The 21,876-nt window shown below is 41.3% G+C and overlaps 1 protein-coding gene across 3 annotated transcripts in view; it reads left to right on the plus strand.

Moving 5' to 3' along the window:
• Nucleotides 1-3,222: 3,222 nt before the first annotated feature.
• WAPL (WAPL cohesin release factor) overlaps nucleotides 3,223-21,876 on the plus strand; it is a 64,903-nt gene continuing 46,249 nt past the window's right edge. For 2 of the 3 annotated variants that reach the window (XM_051799785.1, XM_051799787.1), the window contains exons 1-3: nucleotides 3,223-3,515; nucleotides 6,652-7,175; nucleotides 19,716-20,762. In XM_051799785.1, coding sequence (XP_051655745.1) covers nucleotides 6,674-7,175; nucleotides 19,716-20,762 — 1,549 coding nt within the window. In that variant the 5' untranslated portion in view covers nucleotides 3,223-3,515; nucleotides 6,652-6,673. Of the gene's footprint in view, nucleotides 3,516-3,846; nucleotides 4,178-6,651; nucleotides 7,176-19,715; nucleotides 20,763-21,876 lie in introns of those variants that run through there. The other variant, XM_051799786.1, reaches the window with a different exon arrangement.

The raw sequence follows: 21,876 nt of genomic DNA on the forward strand, positions 1-21,876 counted from the left end.
GGGCAAGGGATTATGGAGCTCCTTCTCTTTTTGTGGGAAAAGGGGTGGAGCAAGGATGTATTGTGCTTTAATTCATGTACTTGGTATGAAGGATACCTAGTGCTATGGTCCCTTTAAAGCCTGTAGTCTCAGTTAAGCTGATATTACTGTCAAATGCTAGGTTTGGCCCATGAGGCAGCACTGAGAAACCTTCCTGACAGCTTCTGGAAGGATATGACTGTCTTCATCTGCCCCAAGGGTATCTGCTGCATGGGAAACCTTCCATTTTCCTGCTGCATTGCCTACCTTTTCTTCTGGAAGAAACTGAGACAGTTTAAAATGTTTCAATGGTGTCTCAAAACTGAATTATGTGAAAGACTCTGTACTAGGTTACAGCTCATTTTGAAAAGTCTGTTTTGCTCCCCCCACAGAGATCTTGGACCAGAACCCCAAAAAGAGAACTGGGAGGGTTCTAGAGTGTATTAAGATGTGATGCATCCAAATAACTGTTCTGTCCCTCTTATATGTTCCTTCTACTGTTATACTTTCATCTCTCTTATCAGTAGCTTTGATGTGTTTAAGCTGTGCTTTTCAGGGCTTTCTGACTTTATTATAAGTAGGACAGATGATAGTTTCTCTTGATGGGGGACAGTAATGGGAAGCTGTAAGACTCACTTATGCCTTTCTCAGAAAAGTTTTAAGGTAGAAAAGCTACAGTTGTAAGATGGCTGCTTATCTCCTACTGCTGTTCTCACCGAGGCAAATGCCAAACTGCAGTATTTCATGTCTGGCTTTTTTTTTTTTTTGTAAAAGATTTTTGTGGATGAGTTTTGGTTTGGTTTTTTTTTTTTTTGTGTGTGTGAAGGGAGATGGTAACTATCAGTAATGGAATTTCACAAAAAGCATAAGATGCCTGTTAAATTCCACCTTCTGAGAATTAAACTTACCTACTGCCAAACAGAGATGAGATTTGGCTTTTGTTTGCTCTGCCTTGGTACTTGCATATTTGAGGTAAGCCAGATGAAAATGGAAATAGCAAAGCTTAACATGTTAACTGCCAAGCCTATTAAGACACAAGATGTGAAATTTTCAAAAGTATCTCAAGTATGTTAGGGGCAGCAAAACTGGCCCATCTCTGCTGTTCTTGAACACAACAATGTTTGTTTTCCATCATCATCCCAGTGAAAGGCTTTATTAGGCTTGGAGACTTCTGCTGATACCCAAGATAGGACAGGCAGCACATAAATGAGTTTAATTTATCTGCTGTTAGACATGGGAAATTCCATCATGACCATGAATCTGCAGTGGTTTAGAGTACTCTGTATGGGGAGTCTACAAAGACTGGAAATGTGAAGCTATCCCAGAGGTATAAGGTATGTGAGAGCTTTCAAATGACATCCAATTACTATCATTAGACTGCAAAATTCTTTAAGTTACAGAGTAAGTGACTTAGGTAGCTCAGGCTCTATGTTAGAAACAGTTTTAATTTAATTTCAACTCTTTTAACTTCATATCAAAATAGAAACTATTTCCTATTAGTTTCTTGGTGTCAGTTCCTTACTCTGGCCACATTCTTCACTTTTTCTGGTTCTCTGGACAAACTTTTCTTTGTGTTGTAAAGAACTTCACAGAGCCTCAAGGTATTTTGAGCTCTCACAGTCCTGTGTTTTCCTCTTTGTCTAACAGATCAGTTAGTCACCAAGTAAGACTATGCAAAACTCAAACTGGTTTAGCTCTCCATTTTACTCTTCAAGTTTAAATGCATTTATTAGTAGCTCTGATCAAGAGTAGTCCCAGGAAAAAAAATATCTCACTTTTTGTATCCAAATTATGAATTTTAAAATTAGTAACCTGTTTCCAGTGGCTCTTCAATAACTGAGTCAGGTGGTGAGATACAGATGAGCTTGTAAACCTTCTCTGACACACAACACAAATCCCAACCATATTTCCAATGAATCTTGTACATCTCCTCGCAAGGCCCAGTCAATTTTATCTTCCCTTTCTCTGGTAGCACCAGCTGTACATTGGCTTTAGAGAGCACATTTTGTCCATCAGAAGTAATACTTAGAAGCTGCCAACACATGAGTAGGTATCAAGTAAAGACCAGACTGACTCACAGGATCACTGAACAAAACCAGAGTCTTGCATCTCCTCATTGAAGGCCAGTGATTTTGCACTGGGTAAAGTAAATATAAAATTAAGAAAAAAGTAATGTTTCTTAACTAGAGGTATTGAGACAACTCTAACCTGTTCCATGCAGTGAAATCAGCCTCTTAGATTTTTTTGTTTTGCATTTGGGACCTGTACTATAAAGCCTCAAATGATGGATGGCGAATATGAGCACATGTTGTGAGGCCATTTTAGGCTCAAGGTTGTAGAGGGTTTTTTGCTCCTTTTTTTTCTTTTTCGAGTTCCTCACTCCTCTGAAAAATTACCAAACTACATCTGTGAGCGTGATGTTCTTTTTTAATATATTGCTTTTCTAGTCGTGCATCCCTAGTTTTCTATTCCACAAGCGTTTTACGAAATACTGCCTGCGGACCGTAAATCGTTGAATTTGGTGGCTGTTTGATGCCCGCACGTCTTTGCCGCATGGCACAACCTCCGCGGAGCGCTTTTCCGCTCCGCACGGTGCGCGTACCACTGATTAAAGCCTCAGAGGTGCGATAAATCCAAGGCAGGCGGGTGGCTGGAGCAGCCCGTGGAGGCGGGAGCGTGTCCGGGCCGCACGCTGGCGGCCCCGCTCTGGCCGCGGGGGCTCTCCCGGGCCGCGCCGTGCGGGCCGGGCTGTGGGCGCGGGCAGTGCCGCGCTGTGCCGCCAGCAGCAACGCGGCTCCGTGCCCGAGGCGAGGCACGGCAAACTTTTAATGGGCTCCGCGCAGGGCGGTCTTGGCGTCTTCCCCAACTCCCGGGGAGGGCTCTGTCCTTCCCCGTTCCGCGCCGGCGGTGCCGGGGGTGCCCCGGAAGCCCCCCGAGCCGCCCCACCACCCCCTCTCCGGGCCCGGGCCCGCGCCCTCCGGACCAGGTAGCGGAGGCGGCGGCGGGTCCCGCCGCAGCGGTCCGTACCCCTCGGTGCCACCCATGCCATGAGACTCGCCCGCCGGGTGCGGGGGCCGCGCCGGGGCCTGGCGGGCGCCGCGCCGCGAACTACAGCTCCCGTCGTGCCCCGCGCGGGCGCGGCGCAGGCGCGGGGGCGGCGCGGGCGGGGCGCGCGGCGATTGGCGGCGACGCGGGCGGGCGGGGCGCGCGCCGTGACGGCAGGAAGGAGCGGGGGCAAATGGCGGAGAGATGGTCCCGGGGCCCGTCCCGAGCGCGGCGATAATCCCGGCGCGGAGGAAGCGCCGCCGGAGGAGGCGGCGCCGGGGGCCCTGACGCCCGCGACACCCCGCCAGGGTCCTGCTCTGCCGGAGCGGCGCAGGCGGCGCCCCGCCGGCCCAGCGCCTTTTCGCGGGCGGCGCCTGGGCGGCCCGAAGCCGCGGCCGGAGCCGCATCGGCCGGGCCCGCGCCCGGGACCCGCCGCCACCGCTGCTGCCGAGGTGGGTCCGGGCGGGGACGAGCGAGGCCCGGGCGCTCCCCGCGGGCCGGAGCCGCGGCCCCCGCGCTGTCCCGGCCTCGGGGCCCTGCGGGGCCGCCCCGGCCCGCGGGGAAGTTGCGGGGCGGGAGTGGGGTCGGGGGCGAGGCGCGGGCCGGGCCGTGCCGGGCCCCCTGCCCCGGGCACTTGTGTAATGGGGCCGGCGGGGCGGCGGGCGGGGGAGCGGCCGGGCGGGAAGGGAAATGACATCAAGGAGCGGGGGGGTGACCCGGTTCCGCTCGCACCCCCCCGCCGCGGGGGGAGGGAGGGAGGGAGGAAAAAAGAAACTGTCACCGTGGGATTTCATCAGCTCCTTCTGCCTTCGTGCATTCAACCTATTTTTCGTTCCTTTGGTTATGTAAGAGGAGCGGTGTGGAGAGGAGCGATGAGGAGGGGCGGCTGATGGGCTTCCTGGGGAATTACCGGGGTTTTTTTGTGTCCAGCTGGCCCTCCGAGTTAACGCTGGGAAATGCGGGACAACTGCGTGTCGAGTTTTTACGTGTATTTACTTTGCTTGCACTGCTCCGAATATTGCAGCACAATGCAGGCGAGGGTGGCAGGGACTGGAAACAGAGTGCAGTTGGCCAAGTTTTTTATTTCACTCTGACTGAAAAGCAAGAGAAAATTGTAAGTAAACAGTAAAAATCCTGTTCTGTTGATGCTCTCATGTAGGGAGGCACCAATGTATTTACTTATCTTTAATCTCACTCGTCTTTTTACCAGTTTATATCATATTTAATGTTAGTGTGGGTCTTGATATTTTGATTCAAAGCTTTTTATGAGACGATCTTAATTTCAAAATTTATAAATAGGAAAATGTGGCTCTACTTCCTGAAAATGAAGCCCTCTTGACTACAGGAATCTTCTCTGTAATAATGACTGCAAACCACAAGTCATAATTTAAATCTGTTGTTATTTTTGCATGGGCTGGAAATTTAGTGTTGAAAATACTTATTTGAGTATTTTTTTTTATAATCTTTATATGTGGATATTGAAGGTTTAGGGGAGGAAAATGTGCTGATGATGAGTGAAATTTTTTTTTTTCTGTAAGAGGTGTATAGAAAGTGACATATTAATAAACATTTCACTTTAGTTTCTGTAGCTCTAAAACATAGCCTTCCTGGTCTAAAATATTTTGGTTATAAATATTTTCAAGCATCAGCAAAATAAAATTGATCATTTACATTTGTTTTGCTGTTTGTTTGCTGAAGTATGCATGAATAGAAAATAAAAAACTAGAGCTACCTAGAGGGAAGCAAAAAAAAAGACTTAAGTTTGGCAGCGACGCGTTTGGAGCAGCACAGAGCACTGTGCTGGTGACACTGGGGGGAAAAGAGGAGAGGGGGTTCAAGAGCACTGTGTGCTGGGAGCACACAGAATCCATCTGCAGAGTGGGGTTTGCCAGCAGAACTCTGCTCAGTAGATAAGCATGTTCCTTTGCCATCTCTCTGCTGAGCCCCTGGGGGAGAAGAGCCTTTCCCAGTGGGGTTGTTCCTGTGTTCCTGTATCTCCTCTGCATTGCAACAGCATCCACCTGGTAAACTTCTGGAGTTCAGATTTGATCCTTTCAGTTCACTTCACGTTTTCTCTGTGGGTTTCCTCCCTGTGAATTGCTTGGTTTGTACAATAAGTGGAGGTTGGCCTGGTCTGATAAAGGTCTGTTAGTGAGACAGTTCAACTGGAGTGAAGTGATAGAGGGACACTTCTGGAACCAGTCTGGCAATTTTGGCAGAAGCTGGACTGGCACTTCACGTTGAGAAACTGCAAGTGTTTGGGATGAAAATGGAAGTATGGAAGCAAGACAGTATACCACAAATTCATTCAAATATATCACAAACAAGGAGAGTTGTATTGAACAAATAAATCATGTGATAAGTATACTAGCAATTATTTCAAAAGTTATTTTTCATATACTTTATATGAAGGTAGTTGACACTTTTAAAGTTGTATTTCTTTGATTCTGTGGCATAAATAACTGCCTGCCTTTCTTAAGGCAGTTAGTTAAGAATTTCAGAGAGAAAGATGGACTTGATTAGATTCAGACTGACTATAAAAACTGCAATTTCCTATCCGGGTTTGGGCCAAAAAGAGAGAAATACTGGTTTACAAAACAGATATGATGGTTTTGGGTTTATGTTGTCATTTGTCTGGTAGCTGAAGTATTTGTTTTGGGAAACAAAAACCTAGTGGTTTGTCTTTCTTCTTGAGTTAAACAAAAGTAGAAATAGAACACATGCAAGGAACTCTTAAATGTGTCCCTCTTTAATCTGTTCATACTTAAATGTGAGTTGGCTACAATTGTAACAGTAGTAATGGTTTATGCTGGTCTGCTTGAGGTGGCCTCTGTGTTCCTAGAAATGGATTAGAAGTGTCTCTGTTCCTGTCCCGTGGTGGGTCAGATTTACTCAGGGGGCATTGCTGTGTACCAGTCCTGAGCAGGACTGATGCAGGTGGCATCAACCACATGGTATTACTGAGTAATGTACTTGCTCATTAAGTCTGAGCATCAGAGAAGAACATGGGGTGGAGTTGCTGTTGTTATTTCTGATTAATTAGTACTTAAAATATCTACAGCAGCTCAAAATATTCTGACAGTTTTTGTATTTAACTGCAAAGAGTCTTTTTTAAGCCATGCTGTGCTGTTGGACTCTAGCAGGGAGCTACGTGTTCAGATGTGGTGAAAATACTGTTTAGTTGTTTCATGATATTTCATAATAGCAGTGCCTTCAATACTTGAAAATATAAAATTAGAGCAAAGCAGTACCAAAAATAATGTCTTCCTAGCAGCTTTCCATTGTTTTATAAATGTGCAAGCAACTGAATAGGAGTTGGACTCCATGATCCTGATGGGTCCCTTCCAGCTCAGCATATTCCATGATTCTGTGAATTTTGAGTTACTTTGGTAGAAACTTAGTGCAGAAACTTTTGATCTAATGACACTCACATGTGAATGGGTGAGTCTGAGAACGAAGCAGAAGATGTATCAGTTGCTCATGTGAAATGTGCATGCCTGGTGCTTGTAGGCCCACTAAAGAGTGGAAATAACAATCGTTTCTGCTAAAAAGTTGGTGAATTGATGTTTCTTCTTTCTTTTCCACCAGAGAATATGAAACAGGAGCCAAAATGACATCCCGATTTGGAAAGACCTACAGCCGGAAAGGGGGAAACGGCAGTTCCAAGTTTGATGAAGTGTTTTCCAACAAACGGACCACCCTTAGTACAAAATGGGGAGAAACCACCTTCATGGCCAAATTAGGACAGAAGAGGCCCAGTGTCAAACCAGATATTTCCGAAGTTCCTAAAAGACCCAAAGTTGAAGATGAGGTAACAGAGGATCCATTTGGATTTGACAGTGATGAAGAATCTCTTCCTGTGTCTTCAAAGAATGTGGCACAGGCTAAAAGCTCCTCTCAGCTGGAACCCGGTGAAGCTGCTCAGTCTGAGGACTTCACTCCTCTACTTGAAGCTAACAGCAGAATTAATCAGCCAGACACTGGAGAAAATGTTGCATCCAGCAAGTGCATACCTTTTGACAATACTGTTCCTCTCTTAAAAGAAAAGAGCACAAGCAAAAACATGGAAGATGGAGAATGCAAGGGCAGCAGTGCTAAACTTGCAGCTGCAGGTATGTTTGCTCAGCTGTCCAGATACTTCTGTTTTCCTCTGATTTTTGCTAATCTGCCTTTAGACTTTGTGTTTTCAGGGGATCGTTAAATGTTCTAATAAAATCGTGGGACAATTAATTACAGAAAACTGTAGAGGATACACTAAAAACACTTGGAAGCATCCTGCATTTTACACATTGGTGTGAGATCCTTGGCACTCTAATCCTTGTGTCTGCAGGTTGAGGTACAGTGCTTTAGATTCAGTGCAGTGTGTTAGACCACCTGGAATAAAATGGAATCATCATCTTCCTTTTCTAAAATTGCTCAGTGCATTTGTGGGTTTTAAACACGTGTTTTGAAGAGGGATGAGTTAGTGGTAATGGAAGGCTTTATTATTAAGCTTCTGGCTTTAATTTAGTGCAGGTATGTGCTTACTACCAGGCAGGTGCAGATACAAATTATAACACGTCTTATTTCATCATTTGGATGGAAAAAGTAGTTTTCTGAACTTCAGTTGCACAAAGGTTTTTTGTTTGGCTTTGTTTGTAATTAACACATCTTTATCAAGGTGCAGGTAAAAAGCTTCAGGCCTGTGAAACTGAATTCTGTCAGAATGTCTTTTAGGGGCTGTTTTGAGTGTTTGTAAGGTACCTTAATGCTTCTGAGAGAGAATTCACAAGGCCCATGGAGCTGAACATCTCTGTAATTTTATTCAAGTCATTTTTGGAGGAGATCAGATGTTGTTATATCTCATGAGAGGCTTTTGTATAATGGGCTGATTAAACTACAGCTTCTGTAATTGGGCAGAAGATCACATTAGCTGAACCTTGATGAAGATGACACCTACTGACTTGCTCTGGGTTATCAAAATGAGCTTTAATGAGAAGAACTTATATAACTTTAATTTCTCAGATATAGTTAACCCTGGGATCAGAAATTTGAGTGGACTTGTTCAGTTATAAGACAGTGGACAAGAAGATACTGAATAGTAGAAGATATGCATAGCTCAGTTATTTGCAGTATAATTCTGTTAGTGATCTAATTGAACAAAACACAAGAAATGTTGATTTGAACTGTAGTTTCACAGACACATTGGTGGGATGTGTAGTTGCCTTTTGATCTTGCTCTTATTTTTGCTGATGAAGTATTTCTTATTTTCATATGGTTTTCAGCAGTTTATCTGTAAGTATGATTTATCTTCAGCCTGGAAATGTTTTTTTTTTAAGTTTGAATATAGTTTTCATGAGTGATTGAATAAGTTCATCCTCCAGTATTTACAAGGACAAGAAATAGTAATGAGTTTCCTTGGTTGTTAATGAGCACATTGTAGCAGAACAGGTTTTGCAGTGAAATGGTTTCCTTGTAGAAAAGCTTTGTTAGAACAGTATTTTTCAGGTTGGAAAAGAAAGTGAGAGAGCTGTGGGCAGAAAAAGTTAATAGAGCTCTGAAAATTGTAGTGCTTGAGAGGCCAGGAGGAACAGACTTCAGCTGTTGCATTGGTGCTTCCTGGTTCCAGTCTTGTGAAAAATAATAAAATATGATATTTAGCACAGAAAAACGTTCTAATTTGATGCTTATTTAAATTCTAGAACTCTTTGTTAAAAGACAATATTATATATACTATAAATATACAGCTCTGAATGGAAGGAAGCTGATGAGTCTTGGTGGATAAGGCCATCAGTGGCTGCTGAGTGTGGTGGTGGTGCTCTGGATGCAGAGAGGGAGACTCCTTAAACAACAGTTTACTGAAGGAATTCTGTTCCTGCATGCTGTTCAAAATATTTGTTAATCACTGCAGTTCAACCAGGAGCAGTGAAGGCCAAGGTGGATCTTGACCTGTTCTTTCAGAATGTATTAGATTCTGTTGACACCCAGACAAATGAAGATAAAAAGCCATTTCGTGTCTTCAGAAATTGAAATCAACTGAGAATGAATCTTTGCAGAACATCCTAGGAGGGTCTTTGGTTTCCTTACCCTTATTTAAAGGCTGTAGTCTTGGTGATAGTGTTTCTTTTTGACAGTTAGTGTAAATGGAACTTGGATGGTTTAAGCTGCTGTTATGCTTGTGTGTAAACCGATCCAAAACAAATAAAATTGTCTCTGAGGATGTTGCTCAGAACACTGAGCAATTAGAGATAGTGGTATAGTCAGCCAGTGTAAATGGAGGTGCTTCAAAGGCTTCTTTGTTGTAGTGACTGCTCAGTCAGGTTTGCTGGGAAGGCTGCCTTTCAGAACTGCAGAGTCAATGGGGTTGATTTGGGGCAGGGTTCTGGAGGGGAAGGGAACCACGGGGAGTGTACAGGTATAGTACTTCTACTGCTGACATGTCCTCCCCCTCCCTGTAGTTATTTCCCCCTTTCTGGTGACTCTTGAACTCCACCAGGTTCAACCACATTTTTTCCAAGCTTGACTATTCCCGAGGAGGAAAGAAATGGGGGTGGGGAAAGTGAGCAGGTAGAAGAATATTAATATTCCCAGTGTAAGAGACTGCAATGTGAGCTCAACCTTAACCCACATACAGCAGTGTATCTCTAGGTGTAGAAAACTAGGCTATGTTGGTACTGATATTCAGGAAAAGGCTTGACTTGTTTAAAGTGCAGTTTGCTAGTCCTTGTCCTAACACTGATTAGACAGTGCATGAGTGGAGGTCTCCTGACTTCCTGAGAGCATGTGCCATCCTTGTATCTTAATGTACCTTAATTCTTAGCCTGGGTGGAATAAGGTTAAGAATTAGTGTTGAAAACTGTGTCTGACCATGGCCAAGCACAAAGTGAGAGGTGCAGTCAGTCCTGCTCCAGTTCTGCCTCCATGTGCATTCCTTTGGACATTAAAATGAAGGTGAGGCAATGTTGGTTAATTTTAACTAATGTTTGATAGTAAAAAGCAGTTGGTTTGGGGGGTTTGTTTTAGTAGTTGTGCAGCTGTGTAACAGTTGAGGATCTGTATCTTTTATTTAAATTGGTAGAACTTACTGGTCTCTTTTTTTTTTTTTATAGCCTTCAGCTAGTGCTTGTAACAATCTTATTTTAAAGGCTTTGAGAAGCTCTTAATGTGTAAAGCTTCTCATAATCTTACCCTGATGTTGCTTAATACTGTCTGAAGAATGTCCATGAGTAATCCTGTGTGTAACAGGTAATTTAGAGATGAGCGTTCAGGTAAATTTGAAACAACAAAAGACTGTTCAGTATTAATAGTATCTGTTAGGTCATCTTTGTGAAGGCTGGAGGACTTGGTATCTAGAAAATAAGTTGTGTCATTGGAAAAATACCCCACTGATAATTAATATCAAGCAAAAATGCAGCAACTTAGAAAGTGAGGTTGTTATGGGAGACCCTTACAGTAGGGTAAGGTGAAAACATGCAGAGAATACTTACTTGGATTTTTGAAACACTCTGATGGGATTTTGTTTATTTTTTTAACTGTTAAACTTATTCTGTAAGGCATAACCCAAACAGTATTTCATGCTGTATTCAGCTGCACACAAGCTTTAATATAAACACACTTATGGCCTTGCAGAGCAAATCACAAGGTCCTAGTTTTAAAAAACTTTTATAATATTTATATTAGCTTGTAGGTTGAAATTAATGTAGTACAATTTTTCAGATGAAAATTAAAGTCAAAGCTGGATGAATTTAAAAAGTTGGTGTGGCATTTCATAACGAGTGTACGAATATGTTTCAGATTAGATAACTTCTTTGCCTACTCTGGCTCTTTCAGTTGAGGGAAATACTGGCATTGTTGTGTGAGGGTTTGCATTTTGACTCTGGATGTTGTGATCACCTGCTCTCGTTTGCTTTCGTGCACAGTGCTGAGCTCTGTAACTCAGACTTTTGGAGGATCTAGTCCATGGGGTTGGTGCTGGTCATGGGAGAAGGCACTTGGGTTGGGAGATGTCTCTCATCTTTGCACACCTCGTATTCCTGTTGATGGACTATGAAATAATATTCCTTTCTTACATTAATTCTGAGTGAAAATATTAGGTGTTTAATTGTGCTTTTAATGAAAAGTTTTTTAATTGTGCATGGATTAAGTCTGGTTTGTTTTAAAGCCTGTGAGTTTATTTTCTGAAAATGTGTTTTGCTTGCTGTGGAGAAATAGAAAATAGAATGGCTTAAAATGTCTCTCCAGACTACAGAACAGCATAGGAATAGTGTCCCTTTCTGCTGTGTTGTGATGCTGAGTACAGATTTTGTGGTTATTGTCTTGGCAGTGCCCTTTGAGGCTTTTTAAGATTAAAAGAACAAATTATTGCATGTAGTGTATTTGTGATACTTGCTTTCTTTTTTTTCCTCCTAACGTTTAGAGTAATAATGAAAATAGCTCTTCATCATCTTGTCATTTGTTGCTATGTACTCAAACAGGTCTTTGTTCTGGCAGTAGTTTTGCTCTTGGTGCTTTAAGGAAGCATTTGCCTGTTGACTGCATTGGATTCTTTTGTTTTCTAGGTAGGTCTCAGTGCCCTGGTTTTTCACTTGGGGACGGTGCGGGCGTTGGAATCAAATCAAAATGGCAGATGCAATCCTTCTTCATGGCTTGTGCTTGTGTGCAGGAGCTCAGCTGCTCCATGGCCCAGGATGCAGGATCCAGTGGTGTTGAGTTGCTGGAAAAGCCCAGAGAGCACAGAGCACTTTGCAGAAAATGGTTGCCCTTGGCCCCTTGGCAAGGAGAGGGTTTAAGTCCTCTGGTCTGTTCCCCAGGGACTATCCTGATAGTACCTCGGTGCCTGTGTGTGCAAAGCCTCTGCATCCTGATTATGTGGGTGGGGAGCCCTATCTTTAGAGTTAAGTTTCAACTTCTCAAATGCAGGTTTGTTATATAATTGCATTGGACAACGAGCTTGGGCAGGATATTGCTTTCAAATTGTTTCAGAGCTTCTATTTTGTGTTTAACGTGACATGGACATTTAAGATAATAGTTAGGTCAGAGTAATATTATCTTTCTTCCTCTGCAGAGTTGTTGAGTTCAAGTTATTTACTTCTTGAGGAAGAATTTCAGTTTAGTCATTTTTCTGTCCAAAAATGGAACAAAAAGTTGGGGAAAACTGAACGAGGTCTTGAGCATTTGGCTGTCTTAGGAGACAGCTGGCAGCAACCATGATTAAAAAGAACTGCAGCTGTCCTCTGGCTGGGTCAAAGCATTAAGGAACTGATAGGAGAGAGGGGGAAAAGTCTGCCAGAAAATATGTGTGCCCGTAGAATTTCAGTGTTGTGAGGTTTGTTTGGATGGTAGTAGTTATGATGGGTATGTAGATAGCAAGTCTTCTCTTCTTTAGTTGTGTTTTTGTTATGTTTTCCCTTTTTGAAGATAGCCCTTTTCCCCTTACAGATAGAATTGTCATGCTGTGTCAGTAGCCCAAGTTTAAACTGGTGTGATTATTGTTCTCAAATTTTTATTTATTTTTTGTCTGATATTTCTTTGATGGTGGCTTGTTGGTTTTTCCTGGGGTGTTTTTCAAAAGTCTCAAATGATTGAAATTCTCTTTAAATCCCAGTGTTTATACTGGTTTGCTAAAATAGCAATACAGAAAAAAGACCCCAGTATTTAGGAAGGAATCTGCAACATATTTCTTCTAAAGACAGGGAAAATCATACTATGTATGTCCATGCACAGAGCACATGAAACTTCCTTCCCCTAAATCTATACCTCCTCTTTCCCATACAGAAGTGAATTTTGCCTTACATACTTTCTTTATGGACTTGTACAACAAACAGTGAGTTTTTAAAAGATCATACTTTTGACTGCTGCTTAACTTGGATGTTTAAAAAGTTGAAATAACTTTGCATTCAGAACGGTTGGTGCTTGTAGAAAACAACGCAACCCTGTTAACCTGCATACCTCTAAAGTGGGCCAAAGCTGCAGGAGAGCAGAAACCCTTTAATAAGGATGGGTTCAAACTGCTGAGATTTTATTAACTGTATGGAAAATGTTCTTCAAATTCAAACTTAGCTTATATTTTCTTTTAAGGAACTGCTCCTGTGTTCAGTAAAGAGTTTCAACATATTTATGACTACTGTCTGAATTCAGACTGACTTAGGCTAAGTATACATCTGTTTGGACAGTTATTAGTGCTGCTATGTTACAATATACTTGAATTTTTTTCATAGAGGCTCACCCTAGAAGAGTTGGTGAAAACAAGTGTTTTTGCCACGTGCCAGCACACTGTTGTCCATAACACTTAGCAGTAGTTAGCTGCCTGGATCAGCTTTCTCCTGCTGCTCTGAGCAACAGATGCCCTTGTGAGCTCCCAGGAGGAAGAACATGTTTGGACTTTCCATCAGAGGTGAACACGTGATGTGGCTCGTTCAGGCTCTAACAACTCTTGTGCTCCAAGGTGTAGCAGCTCTTCTGACCATTGCATTTGTTTGTATAATTTCTGTCTCTTCATGACCATTTTATTTTTAGATTTCTGAGACCAGATAGTCTTGGTTGAGGTGTTGCAGAGTTTTTCAAAGCTTCATTCTTTGCTGGAGGACAAAAGTCTTCTTTGTGTAGACAGGGGTTTTAGCACTGTTTACTGAAACTGCAGTTTGTCTGTTATTTGAGAGAGTTGTGGATTTTGCAAGTTGGAGTGTGCATTGGTACTGTACTGCATGATATGTTGGGTTTTTATATAATACTGGTATCTGTAGAGTCACATTATAATTTGTATTATGAACATGGTTAGATGCAGATGTGAAACAATGTTAGAAAAAGTGTTGTAGGAGAGTTTTAAGCAAGATTAGAGAGAATAATGAAGTAGTAATGATAGTTATTCCATCTGTGAAAGGCAAGCTGTAAGACCATAGGTGCAACTTGGACAAAAATACTTACGTGGGAAAACAAAACGTTTCATTACTGTAAATATACTAGTGTGTCATCAGTCATGATAACAGAGTATACCAGTTGGAGCTGTCTAAAAAAATTCTCTGAGGAACCTGTGAAGTTGTCCAGGCGAAAAGGTAAGTAGTGTTAGTTTGACAAAACAGAGCAACTCTGACAAGCTGTGTCACAAATCCTGGAAAAACACTTCAGGCTCCTGGGACCTCTTGTGCAACCTGTTAAGCTCCTGTCCTGTCCATAGTCCCCTGTCCTTGCCCTGTTACCTGCTTGTTTTATGGAATAAAATTATGGGGGTGGGGGAAAGGTAGTTCTTTTCACTCTGTCAGTTCCTGAAAGTTTTGCAATTTTTAGGCATTCCACCATCTCAACAAGTCTGTAATTATATGATGTATTTTATTATTACTGTGATCAAACTAAATGTTTTGTGGGTGGGGAGATGTTCCTTCTTTTTCTCGTGTAGTACAAAGAAGAAATAGTACTGTTTCCGAGGGCTATTTGGAAACACCTTTTCAGGCATTTTTTCTTAAGGAAAATCTTTTTAAAAAAGGGTGAGATGTGTTACAGGTAATTAAAGAAAAATGAAGTTGAAATGTGAGACATTTTAATGTCAGAATTGTCAGAGATGTCAAGCTGAAGCATGTAGGTGTCTCATCTCTAAAAAAGAATTAATTTCTCTTTTTTAAAAGGAGGTGTGGTTTTTTTAAAGTCTGGAATTGCATTCTTCATTTTGTACATTATCTTAAAAATGAAGAGGAAGGAGGTAGTACCACTGTGGTAGTCACAAGGCATTTACTGTTTTTGTTGGATGTATAGAGTAGCATTTGTTCATCTAATAAGTGAGTGCTCATATTAAGTATCTATTTTTTAAAAAAAGTTCTATCCATCTAGTCTAATTAATACAGGTCTAGATGAATATTTTTCAAATGTTTAAAGGTTTATTACTGAAAAAGCAGTGGGATTTTGACAACTATATTACATTCCTGCTGTTTGAATGTTTTCATATGTGTAGAGGAGCATAAAGTCTATTATCTTGAATGAATCAAATGTCTTGCCTTGTCTGAACTTGAGATTTTGTCTCTAGTGGTCATTTAATAAAGGTTACTTGGAACAGTAGTCATCATAATCACATAAATATAGCTTTACAAGTTTGGTAATATGCATCTTTGTGTGTGTGAAAACATCTCATTGTATTTGGTGGGAAAAAGTAGAAGCTTCACTTGTTTGGTTTTTTTCTTTTAATTCATCCGCAATAGTAAAGACATCTCTGTCTTGTTGGGTGACATAAACTAGAGCATAAAATCAAGCAAGAGGTATGGAAGTGTTTATCAGTTTGTGTTCCATTTAGACCTGTCAGTCCTTTGGATTGGTTCTCTAAAACTTAATTACCAGAGTATAAGAGATTTAAACAGAAAACAAATCATGATTACCACAGAACATTGTTATGGTTCCTGGGGATATTGTGCTTGTACCTGGGCAGGGTAGAGGGAAAGCTGTGTGCTGTCACTGAATTGAAATTACTTGGGAGACTCCTGTTATTTGAGACCCAGAAGAGCCTAATTGCAGTTAAAAATGGGAGAAGTTACATGCCTCTCTTGGACTACAGAACATCTAATAATTTGCCATTAGTTCATTTTTTCATATTCTTCCTACAGTCATGCTAGCTTCTGCTGCAATAGTTACTATTAGTAAATGCTGTAATTTTTAAAATCAAGGCTATTGGAATTGCTGTTATTGTACACCTTTGGGCAATTAGCAAGTAATTTGCAGTAATTTCTAGTGTAGAAGCTTCAGTCTGACAGCTATTGACCCACTGATGAGATGAGAACAGTGGCTTGACAAAATATCCTTTGAGGAAGTATTCCTCTAAATGTCACTGCTTAGTGTGCCACTAATGCATCATGATGATCCAGTTTTAAAGCCAAAGTTTCTACCTGGTGTGCACTAAACACTTTAGTAGTTACATTTTCCATCAGCCTTGCTTATTATGGGAGATGGAAAAATCTCCCTGGTGCAGTTGGTAAGACTTGTGAAGTACTGTGTATTTTTAAAATTTTGATGCCTCACAATGAAGGGGGAGGTTAACTGCCTCTTATTTGCTGTTTAAGAGTAACCTGATCTGCTGTATTAAATTACTAACTGAAAGTGAAAAATGAGATGCAACACTTCGTTGGTGCTTGTGGAGTCTTCTCAGACAACTCAGGATTCCAAGTTGCTCCTGCACATCCTCAGAACGTTGGGTGGTTATACAAAGGCAACAGGAGTCCTGCTGAGTACACAAAGAGTTGTTAGTGGTGTTTGCCTTTTCACATCATTCCTCGGGAGTGTAGTAAAGCAAGCATCAATAAGGCCATTTGACTGGAAGAGAATGGATTTGTTAGTTATTAGTCAACTGAGCTGACCTGAGGAAGTGATCTTACCTTTACAGATGAAGAGAAACAAAGAATTCCAGGCTGGAAGAGCTTAGATGTGTGGTGCTACTGCCTTAACCCAGTCTGATCAGATTTTATTCATCTTCAGGTGTACTAATGCCTTGAAGTGCCTCTGCATTTTTGGTGGTTTCCACAGAGCTGGTGGAGACTGGCACTGAGGAATGAACAGCTGGCTCAGGTTCCTTGGTTTTGCTTTTGGGTTGTTGGGAACAAGCATGAGAAGAAGGGCAAGGCGGGTTGGGCAGGTGTGAAATTGGAGATGAGAGTAGGAGCCACTCTGGGAAGAAAAATGGAACAACCTCAGTACAGCAAGTACAAGAAAAATTGAAGCGAAGAAAATAGATGGGAGGTGGGATTGTTCTTGTCATGATGCATCTCTTAACTGAGGCTTCAGTTTGTCCAAATGAGGCTGCTGCAATAAGAGTAGAAGTTTTTGCTCCCTTAATAGGTCACAGACTAGATGGGGTTGTGTTGCTTGCCTTGTTGCTTTTCCTACAAATATTGGGCTAATTTTAAATTGTTCTAGAACAACTTGTGCAGTAGTTTTTGTTTGTATGTAACTACATGATCAAAATTAACTAAAATTCACTCTTAATGAAAAGATTATCTGTTTGACTTTATTATTACTTGGTGAAATATCCAATGCATCTTGAAAAAACTTTTTAAAATAAAAGCATCGTATTAGTTGATATAAATGTCATAAGAATCCTCTTTCTTGTGATGGCCTAGTAGATGATGGCTTTAGCCCTTGGCTACTGCCAGAGTAACTTCCTGGCAAGGGACTGCAGAAATAAAGTGGCTTCAGCTGCTGAAGACTGTGTCAGAACTGGTGAACAGACAGAAGAATTTAGGGAGTGTTTTAGATGAACTGATCTGAAGTGAAAGAGTTAAATATGCACTCCCTGAATATCTTTGCTTTTTGCAAGATAAAAAACCTGGAATTTTAAGAGAGCATATGTGAAATTATGTACTGTAGAGTAATCATGATTTTTGTGATCTGCTAGTAGCAGTGTAAAAAACCCAATAGGCTAAACTTTTTCAGAATAATTGATTAGCATTTCTTTGGAAGCAGATTCCTTGATAATTTTTTCCATTAATTTTTTATCAATGCTATTGATGTGTATCAGCCTCTTCAGTCAGTTTTCCAGACTCCATGTGTTGATCATGTTTCCTGCTTGAGAGTACAGACTGCACCTGAGATCACAGTGATTCAAGTGAAGACAACGTAAAATAAAACTTCAGGTTTTTTCATCTCAAAACAGATTCCTGAATTATTTGACCCTTGGGTTGTTGTAATGCACATACATGTATAGTCTATTCCTTTCCTGGGAAGATGAGATTTGTTTTGGTCCTGGTATGAAATGCAGCTCTTTTATGATCCTAGACTTTCTTAGGATGGGAAAACTATTCCTTTCCCAGATGCACATACTGACACTTCTTCCTAACAATTCAGTATTGTTTAGTGAGCCAAGGCAGCCATATTTTAAATGTACTTATTTTAGTGTTGCTTAGACATTATTAACTCAAGTAAATATGCACTCAGATATGGAACAGAAAGTTCTGAAAATTATTTTAATTGAATGTGCTGTTTTTCATGTGTAAGTGTTGTGGTAGTCTTCAGCTGCACAATAACATTAAACAGATGGGGGAAGAGGTACACTGTCAAACTCACTGCTTGATAAAGAAATTCATTTTGGTTGGGCCTCTTCAATTATCACAAGCATCAGATTGAAATGGGAATAATAAGATTTCTTGTATAACGTGTTGATACTGAAAAAGGCTAACCAAGATTCCATCATTGAGATGACAGGGGTAGGTTTCCTTGTTCTTTGAGGAATGTAGTTTTGCATTTCATATATTCTGTGAAGAACTTTTTTTATTTCTAGCTGAGTATGTGTACTTCTGTGAGAGACCTCAGCTGAATTCTCAGGAAACTTAGATGCCATTTGTGAAATACTACTTGTCCTGGCTCCCTGAGGAATTTTGTCTAGGATTGAACCAGTATCCTGCAAAACTGGATTTGGTAGTCATTTCTTTTCCTGGAATTTTCAACTTGTACCCTAAAGTTCTTCCATGAACTGTGTTTGCAAAGATGGCTTGGAGATGATGCCGTTTTGGTTTGAGAACAAATGAGCAAAAGTCCCTGGGCTGGTGCTGATGCTCACTTCCCTCATCAGGAGGGTTGGAAAGGGCAGACACCTTGGTGCTGGTGTCTGGTGATACTGTCTCAGAAATTCCCAAGAAATCCTTGTTTCTGGAAAATAACACACTTGTATTGTTTAGTGTGTGTGTGAGGTCAACACCAGAGCAGGGCAGGTGCAGTCATGGTGAAACTGTCACCAAATCCACTGAGCTTTTGTTGGTATTCTGGGAAAACAAAGGGAATGGTTTCCCTACCAGTTCAGGGGGACAAGAGGTGAAAGACTTGGTACCGGCATTGCTGTTGTGTGGATGCTGCTTGGCTGCAAACAGTGTACACAGACTGACTTCTTACAGAGGAATTTGCTCTCTTGGACAGTGTAAGGTTGGAGAAGACTAATTTTTGGCAGCAACTTTTCTTCAGAGAAGCAGAAATTCATTTTAAGAACCTGCATTTCAGAGTTTGTGTGAATATGCAGACGTAGCTAAGTCATTGATTCATGGATGTTTTGTGTTTCTAATGACAGTACCTGTTTTTTCAAGTTCTACGCAAAAGTTAAAAGCACTTAAAGTTCGTCTGAAGCAAATCAGACACTAAAATCTATGTATTGTGAAACTTTCCTTTGAAACACAAGTGTAGCTGAAATAATTTGTTGTAAATAAGGATTTTGGGGGAGTATGTTCACATAAGAATGAAATAAAACAGTCTTATAACCTGTGTGCAGGAAGGAAATTATTTTCTTACGTAATGAAAAAATGCATTGTAGTTGTTCTTTATCTCTAATTATTCCCTGTAAATCACTTGTGTGTGAAACATTGGTAATAATCTTCTTGGAAAGTTTCGCTGCAGACGTTCTTTTTTTGTGTGGTTTGTCTAGGAAGATAAGTGGTTATATTTAGGGTTTACTGCTGTCTTTTTCATGATGTGCATGTTCTCAAAGTGACACTTGTTTTGAGGATTTATTTGCTAGAAATTATGAGAAGACTTTATTATAATAAAAACTTTCAGCTGGAGGGCTTAAAAAGTATAAACCAGATGGATAAAAACCTTTTTAGTGTTTTTTGTCATTGATCACTGAATATTTGTTGTTATATTGTGACTTTTTCAAAGTTGCCCACGAGTGACTATTATTTGTAATTGCATTTTAGTGATAAGTTTATCTTTTCTTGTAGATAAAATCCAGAATTTGAATGAAGATAATGAGAACAGTCATTTTATCTACGGGAATGCCGAAGACAGTAACAAAACCAATGCTGAGACTACAGACACTTCTGGATGCAACATTGAAGCCAAGGACTTGACTGATTCCTGGGACTCCCAGCTGGGGAAAACAGCAGACTCTCCATCAGAACCATCTCAGACCAAGGGGCCATTAAGAACTCACTTGTACGAATGGGAGGATGAAAGCGAAGACACCAGAACTGGAGAATATATATTAGCTTTTGACAATGAACATCTCTCAGAGATGAAGAGCAAGGATGAGGAGGGTGATAAAGAAGACAGTGAAAATCCAAAGGAAGCCATTAGTGAAGAACTTGTGCAAACTATTCCTAGGCCAAGCAACTGTAGGACATACTGTCGATCCAACAAAGCAAAACTGCAGGGGGCAACGAATTTTGACAAGCTGATGGATGGCACTAGTCAGTCTTTATCCAAAGCAAACAATGAGTCAAATAATGATGGTCTGAACCCAGGAAAAAAAGTTTCTTTGAGTAGTGGGACCAGTTTTAGAGGGACGGTGGGACGGACTAGAGACTACACTGTTCTCCATCCATCGTGCTTGTCAGTCTGTAACGTTACCATCCAGGACACCATGGAGCGCATCGACGAGTTCACCACGGCGGCCCCCACTGACCTGGGAGAAGCTGGACGCTTGAGGAAGAAAGCAGACATGGCCACCACAAAAACCACAACCAGGTTCCGACCCAGCAATACCAAATCCAAAAAGGATGTCAAACTAGAGTTTTTTGGGTTTGATGATCAAGACGAGGGAGGGGGAGATGAAGGCGCCTCTAGAAGTTCTGGGAGTTCCAATTACAAAATCAAGTACTTTGGGTTTGATGACTTGAGTGAAAGCGAGGACGAAGATGAAGAGTGGCAGGTAGCAGAAAGGAAGGCTAACAAAAAACAAAGTAGAACTGTACCATCTTCTTCACTACAGTCAACCTCTGAGGGCAATGAAAACTGTTCCCAGGACAGCCAGCTCAGTACTAATGCAGGTAAGTAGAACTCTTCTGGAATACATATTTAACATTTCATTTTAATTGACCTTAATGTTTTGTTCTGTTTGCAGTGTACCTAGGAGTTGGTTGAGCAATAGCACTATTTGGAAATCTAACAGTTAAATTCACTTATTTCTGCTGTGGGCCTGTCTGGTGTTTCATATCTGTCTTGAAGTATGCTTTATACCCCTTGATCTCTTGCCAGAGGTAGTTTTTTTTTTTCCTTTTGAACAGAAGATTCTTACCTTATTGGTGTGTTGAGCGTGCAGTGCCTATGCCTGGAAGGCAGATATCTTCCCACAGAAGCTCCACATCAACCCAGAATTATGGAGCTGAGTGCAGAAATTTCAGTAACTCTGAGGAGGTGTGAAATATCTCTTTGTGCTTTTGCATGTGTTTGTAGGCAGTTGGGACCCTTCTCGAGTTCCATCTTATCTGAGGATGCACAGCTCTGCAGAGGCTGTGGGGACCCATGGAGTGCCAGTGAGATAACTGGCTTTGGGAGAGCCTCTGCATATTCATGTGTTTCAGTTTTTGGGTATCTCCCTGTTGTGCACAGACTGTGTGTGTGTGTTTGTACTCACACACATACGTGAGTCAAACTGTGCACGTGGCATTTGCTGAGCAAGTTCTGGTGTTTGAGATCCTTTGAAAAATTAGACTTGCTTGGTGGTCAGTTGGGTCCTGAGGAATGACTCAGGTCAAGGTTGAGGTGTGCTGGTGAAGAACAAAATGAATAACTTTGGTGAAAGGTTGCTTTTAGGTTTTTTGTTTTGAAGAAGTCCTATGCCAAAGAATCATGCATGTTGGAGTAAGTATTTCCAAACACTGCCACTGTTCTGTGGAACTTTTTGGGCCTCCATTTTGGAGCATGAAGCATAAGAAGTTTTCATCCGTTCACTGAAGTGGTTACATTTTTAAGACTTTGGCAAGATGTGTTTCATTGTGATGGGGAGAGGGGGAACTCAAATCTAAGCCTTGCAAATGTTGGAGGGTTTTTTTCCTACAAATAGCTTCTGCTAATATAATCCAGAAATAAAATTTCATAAGGAAAAAATGTTCATTTCTCTGTTCTAATTATAGCTGTTTCTAAAACTAGAATTTTTTGTAA

This window comes from Manacus candei, unplaced genomic scaffold (genome assembly GCF_025592945.1).
Source record: "Manacus candei isolate 608988 ecotype Guabito, Panama unplaced genomic scaffold, ASM2559294v1 h1tg000050l, whole genome shotgun sequence".
Lineage (NCBI taxonomy): Eukaryota > Metazoa > Chordata > Aves > Passeriformes > Pipridae > Manacus > Manacus candei.